The sequence below is a fragment of the Tetrao urogallus genome, assembly GCF_951394365.1.
Source record: "Tetrao urogallus genome assembly, chromosome: 9".
NCBI lineage: Eukaryota > Metazoa > Chordata > Aves > Galliformes > Phasianidae > Tetrao > Tetrao urogallus.
Genome location: NC_136822.1, coordinates 23,203,395 through 23,209,900, shown reverse-complemented (window position 1 = coordinate 23,209,900; position 6,506 = coordinate 23,203,395). Strand labels below are relative to the sequence as shown.

The 6,506-nt window shown below is 43.5% G+C and overlaps 1 protein-coding gene across 1 annotated transcript; it reads right to left on the bottom strand.

The window, feature by feature from the left end:
• Nucleotides 1-3,099: 3,099 nt before the first annotated feature.
• COMMD2 (COMM domain containing 2) lies at nt 3,100-5,879 on the bottom strand (the record flags this gene model as incomplete). Its single annotated transcript, XM_079539840.1, has 5 exons — nt 3,100-3,297; nt 3,823-3,996; nt 5,149-5,231; nt 5,597-5,674; nt 5,813-5,879. The coding sequence occupies 5 exons, from the start codon at nt 5,877-5,879 to the stop codon at nt 3,100-3,102; spliced, it is 600 nt and encodes a 199-aa protein (XP_079395966.1).
• Nucleotides 5,880-6,506: the final 627 nt, after the last annotated feature.

Sequence of the window (6,506 nt, the reverse complement as noted above, 5' to 3'; positions counted from 1 at the left end):
GTGAACTCTTAAGAATTCAAAGCATTTTCTATTAAATGAGAATCCTAGACCTAATCCAAAATTCGGATACTGGTGTGTGTGTGTGTGTGTAAATCTGAACTGCGTACCTGTTTCAATTAAAAAAAACTTTCCCCGTAGAATTCAAGAAACATCAAATTAATCAGAAAGCCAGATGAAGGGTGAAAGAATATTCAGTACATTAAAAGCTTGAAGGAATGTGTGACAGGGACAAGCAGAAGTACGAGAAGTAAAACTTGTAAGGGAGTCTAAATGTGCCTTAGAGATGGGGAATCAATTAAAACTCGGGTCGGTGTACTTTATAAAATGGATTGCAGTCATACACAGCTCATTCAAAAGGATATAAACAACAGGAGGAAGAAAAGCACGGCTTTGTGAGTTTACTCAGCACTTAAAGGAATATAAATGTTTACAACACTGAACAAACCATGTCATCCTGAGTGTAAAGAACTTAATGCTCTTTGCTAAATGTTTTAACAAATTGATTAGCAAGCTCAAAGGAAACAAGATGCCAACCAGTGAATTTGGAAAATGCAAAGTGAAATACAGCGGCGTCTTGAGACCATGAACAATTGTTAATGAAAGACAAATACTGAAAATGATTGTACAGTGAACTCCTCCACAGTGAATTACAAAGTTAAACTTTCTGCCCCCTGCTGTTTAAACCAGGTATTTCGGCACTTCTACAGTCGCACAAGTACAGATGAAAGCAACGTTCCTGCAAAGCATCGTTCTCCCCACATACAAACCTGCGTGGGAGCACGTCATTGAGGGCTGAGTCCAACTCTGCTTTTCAGGAAACTATCTTATGCTTCCAATACTTGGACTTTTAGTTCTTTTATGCACTTAGAAGTCTGCACCAACACGATATTCACCTGAATTTAGTTGTCCATCAAAAAAAAAGCAAGGATCCACTTGCCAACTGCTTACATCATAAAGCCAAAAGTTACTAGAAGTACAAAGGAAAGGGAGTTGGGACAAAATTATTATTTTTTAAGAAAAAACATTCAAAATGTTCTGTAGTGAGGTTAATAGATAATAGCTTCTGTACTTAATAGGCTTCTAAAATGAAATAATAACATGTTCCACTTTTCACAGGATACTCAGAATTTAATATTTGTGAATTCCTTCAATGTTAAAACACACCACCATCTGCAAAACAAATCCAGTCAGTCACTTTCTTCAAAGTGATGTAACTTCTTGAGAGGTAATCTGCAATATTTTTTTTGTTAAAAATAAAACATCCATTCCAGATTTACAAAAGGCTCTTAAAAAAAGGCTTCAAATTTAACTTTCTCCTTAGATAACATAGAAATAAAAGGGGAAAAAAACTATAAAATAAGTAGGGTTAAAAGTAGTAACAGTGAAAGGAGACATAAAAAGCTTCCAGGACGTGCATCTAAAACTTGTATATTTACTACCATGAACAAAGACTGTGGCTATACTGAGGAGAGGTGGAATAAAGAGAAAATACTGATCTGCATATAGACTGGTTTTATATTTATCCTGAAAATACACCAATTACATCAGAACAAACAAAACCCAAGAAATCAGAAGTTGTAACTTTTGAGCACATCTGATTACCACACGCTGTATGAGAGGGAAAAAAAAAAATCAACATACGTAGATGGCAATTGAAACACTTTTCTATGGGGAAGGAAGTCACATTGAAGACATGCTACATGAAACAATTAAACACTTAGAGAATAAGCAACTCCAAATTTGAGAAAACAGACTTTTTTTGTTAAGTGGTAGTTACTTATTGATTGAAGCACTTTTGCCATGCAAGTAGTATTTTTCCTAAGTTCTAAACAGAGAGAAAATGATGCATTTGTAAATTAGTACAGAAATCACTGTAAAATGTCACTGCAAAAGTCACTGCCAGAATCTGAATGTGAAGGTTCTCATCTGTTTATTCTCTCCAATAGAATTTAAGGGATTTATTATGTGCTCTCACTAGTGACAGTGAAACACTAACTAGTAAAACTACTTACCTTTGTCACAAGAGATATGAAATACTGCACATAAATACAACTGAAAAGTGTCTTTTAGCATAACCTTTTGAGGACAACCTTCTTAAATACAGAAAGCCTTTATTTACTCTGCAGTACTTAGCCTGTCTTCAATGATACCCAAATAGGGGGAAAAAAGCCCAACCCAAGCTGCTGTATCACAAGACAAAGATCTGATTTACCACAAGTTAACTGTTTTCTTAACAGGCCTAGTAGCCAATAGTTTTCAACTGTTCAGATCACCTTTACCTGTAGAAATAATCAGCACGCTAACTTACACTTAGGCCACAAGACCTTCTGTAGGAACTGCTATGTGTAGAAATGCCTGCCTAGTAGGGCTTACAGATAGCTTTGTTAAAATTGAAGCCTTGTGTTAAATAAGATGACCTGACATGAGTTATTCTCATGTGCAGGTCTCACCACAAAGCTGGGAACTAAGCTTTCATAACATGCTGCATTGCTGCTTTGTGAAAACATTTCCAATACAGTTAACAATAAGCAGCTGTTGGGAGAATTGAACAGCAGAAGCTCTGTAGCACCTAGCCTCTGAGTTGGCTGGATCCCTTGGACAGGAAGGCAGTAGTCCCACAGGTACACCTGCACTTCTACACGTACAAGAGTCTAAATGGAAGAAACATTCCTGTAAAGTATCATTCTCACAAGTGTAGGTATTGAATAGGTTTTTATTTTTATTTCAAAACAGAGGCAGAAAAAGAAAAATCTGCTTAATAAACATAAAAACGTGCACAATCTCCTATAATATTGACACAGCTTTACTTATGTAGAACGTAGAAAAGCTCTTAAAGTAGAACCATACTAATTTAGAGCTAAAGGAAGTCTCAGTATGGCATACTGATTTCCTACATATGTAAGTAAAGTAAAAGCAATTACCCATCTTGTATCAGGCAGGTGTGTAAAGTTAGCACCAGAAAATGTTCAGCCTGTAATTACTGACTCAAGATCCTGGCCAGAAAAGCATTACTTTCAGATTAACATCTGATCCAGATGTTTATTTTTCTTTACATGTGTTAGTGAACACTGAGTGCCTAGCACAAGTCTTGAATGAATTCTATTTCATGTTTCGTGCTATTCTCCTACAATGGTTTGTCTTCATTTCCCCCAGGGCTTGTTCCAATTGCTGAATGAGGTGGAGGAGGGTAGAAGGGTCAGTTTGTAACACCTGGGTAGTTAGATCTTCGTTCTCATTGAGATGTAGCTTTATAGTCACCGCAGGCTTAATTTGCTGCCTCAGACTTCTGCTTGCAAGCTGCATGAGGGTTTAAAGGAATTTAAAATAGGGAAACAAGCAACAACAAAGTAGGGAAGATAGTTGGGAACTTTTACAGTTCCCACATCAATAGTTCACAACAGGTTTGCAGGACCTGCTTGCAGGCCTGTTTAAAGAAATAAACAAATCATCTTCATTGACATTAAACAGAGTCTATTAATAATTTTTATCATTAGGCAATACCCATCCATTTTAATTAATGCATTCAAAAGATTTATGAAAATTAGCTGAAAATAAAGACCTGGATTTATTTAGTATATGCTAACTTTATAAAGCACTGATAGAGCTATGAATTCATTTTTCATAAAGCAACAAATACTTTGCACATCCTGTTCACCTTGCAACTAGTTCAGTACAATAACAAAACTATGTCCATTTGAAATATATGAAAATGCTGCAATTTGTATTACTCTGAAATAATATAAACTCATATCTTTATAGTTGCTCGTGTTATTAAAAAATATAATGCAAAACACAGAGTACCAATAAAAAAAAAGAGATTACCTGCACATCTAGTCTCCACTCAAGGCTATGATAGCTGGGAAGCTTCGGTGCCAGCTCACCAAGAATGCTTCTGATCTCCTTCCTGTTATCAAGGTAAAGCTGAAGCAGTAATTTGTTCAATTCATCTGAGAATCCCAAAACATGAATGGAATCTTGGAAGTCCATTTCAGAAATCTGGAAATTAACAATTTAGGCCTTACTACAGAGCTATGCAATAATCATTATTACTTTCTCAACAACAGAACTGTGAGTAAGCGCCATACATATTATGCAGTGCAGTTACTTTACTGCAGGGATACACAGAGATGAGTCTACAGCTCAAAGAAAACAGATAGCACATTTTTAAGTATTTGAGAGCAAAATACAACAGCAAAAAAAAGCATCTGAAGTTTGCAATAATTAAGTACATTTCTAGACAATCAACTTAGCAACAGTATGTAGTATTGATACTGAAGTTACAAATACTCTGAAATGGACTGAATATCTTGTACACATAAGAAGGCACCAGGTGCAACTTCAAAGCCCCATATCAACACAAAATAGCCCTTTGAAGTCGATCTTCTCAGGTCAATGACCATGCTGAGCTGGAAGAGCTCAGTTCATCACTGCTGAAATAGCAGTTTAATTTACAGAGTCATGCATTACAATGCATACATACAGTAAGAATTCTGTGATTAACTATGCTTTGCCATAACAGCACTGCAATTTATCTGTCAGTCAAGGTACCTTACTTCAAGGCAACACGCTACACTAATTCATTTTCCTCTCTACCTGCTCTTTAGAACATCTGCTTAGCTTAGAATTATTTGTCTATGGATCACTTTTCTCTGTCTCTAGCGTACAAACAGTCTGCCACACCAATAAGAAGTCTATCTAATGGAGTTATTATCTAGCTATAATTCTCTTACTATCTGCTCGCACTCACCCTGAATTTCTGATGTCAGCATTTGAAAAAGCTCTCGGGCAACACAAGGGGAATACTTACTCTGGGTTAGCACAACGTGCAGAAAAAGCAGCTCTGCTGAAGTTGTGTCTTTGGACAAAGCTTAATCCTGAAGCACCCTTCCTTATACAGGCTGAAGTGTTGGGTGTTTTTGTGATGCGCTATCAGTGTTATGCTTTGGTATCAGGGATGCTGCATACAAATCCTAAGCCTATCCACGCTGAAGCGGTGTTTTAATAAGAATACAGCAAAATACACCTCTTTCATTTAAATAAACAAAAATCCATCTCATCAAAACTTTGACTTTTCCTTTTTCATCAGTGTTTTTATAACTCCTATTGCTCAGCAGACATCCCTGAATTCACCATGTAAGGAGTTCTCACCATGAGCTTGGAGCTTTCTGTAAGAAGGTACATCAGTCCCTCCACCCCATGCTGCACGGTATCAACACCAGCGTTGAGTTTTCCTTTAAAGAAAGCAGAATTCCTTTTAGGTCCTTGCAAAGCTGCCAACCGTAACACACACAGCTGCGTATTTACTCAAAGCTGGAGGAGTACGCATAGAAAAAAAGTGGAGATCGAACGCCTCGCAAACAGTAATGAGAGCAACCCAAAGGCGAGCTGAAGGCGCCTAAGAATTAAAACACAAACCCAATGCAAACGCAACCGGTTACAGCACAGCGCCTGGGTCACAGCACGCTCCGCAGCGCGGTCTGCGAGCACAGCCCAACGAGGGCTCCATGATCCGGGCGCCACCCGTCACCCTCCGCGTGTCCCGCAGCCGCGGTAACGGCGCGGTAATAGCGCGGCAGTGCCCCGCCCCGCCCCTTACTGGCAGCCGCTTCACAGGCTTTGGGTGCCGCGCCGCGCCGCAGCAGCTCCACCGCCAGGTGCCCCAGCTCTCCGACAGCTGAAACGAGAGGAAGCGACTTCGCTGTAAGGTCGGGTAGGCCCGGCCACCAACTGCCGCTGCCATTCCCGTCCCGCCCGCCGCCGCGCGGCCCGCGGACGAGAGCCGGCGGACCCAGCAGAAGCCCCGCCGCCGAACCTGCGCCGCCCACCCGGGACAGGCAGCCCAGGTGCGCCTTCTGCTCCTCCGACAGCACCAACAGCATCGCCGCTCCCGGGGACAGGAAGGGGCGGGGGGGAAGCGGGCGGGCCGGAAGGGCGCGGCGTCCCGCCCACGGCTCAGGGCCCGCCCAGCCGCCCCGCCCAGCCGCGTCACGCGCCCGCGCCTGAGCGACGTCCGGCTGGAGCAATGGGATGCCGCGGGCAGGCGCGGCCCTTGGGGGCGGGACTTCCGCCGCGGCCCTTGGGGGCGGGATTTCCGCCGCGGCCGCTGGGCGGAGGTGAGCGCGCCATGGAGGCGGCCTAAGTGCGGTTCTCGGCTCCTGGCGCCGGGCCTTGTGCCGGCCCCACAGGTGAGGGGTTGTAGGCTGCCGGGGTGGCTGCCGCGTCCCCCGGCTCCTACCCGCCGCGCGGCGCCCCGGCTTTGCGGCCGTTCGTGCGGCGCTGAGCCCGCCGCTCGTTGCGCAGCGCCTATTCGCTTCCGCCCCGGCCGCCCCGCCTCGCGGTATCGTTGCGGCTCCGGGCGGCGCCTCGCGGTCGGCCGGCGGAGGGAGGCCGGACGGGGCACGAGCGCTCTGCGGGTCGCTGCCGGGCTGGGCGCGGGGCCGTATCGTAGCGCCTCGCGGCCCGGCGCTGAGGTGAGGCGGTGGGGAGGGGCGCTGACCGCAGGAGAG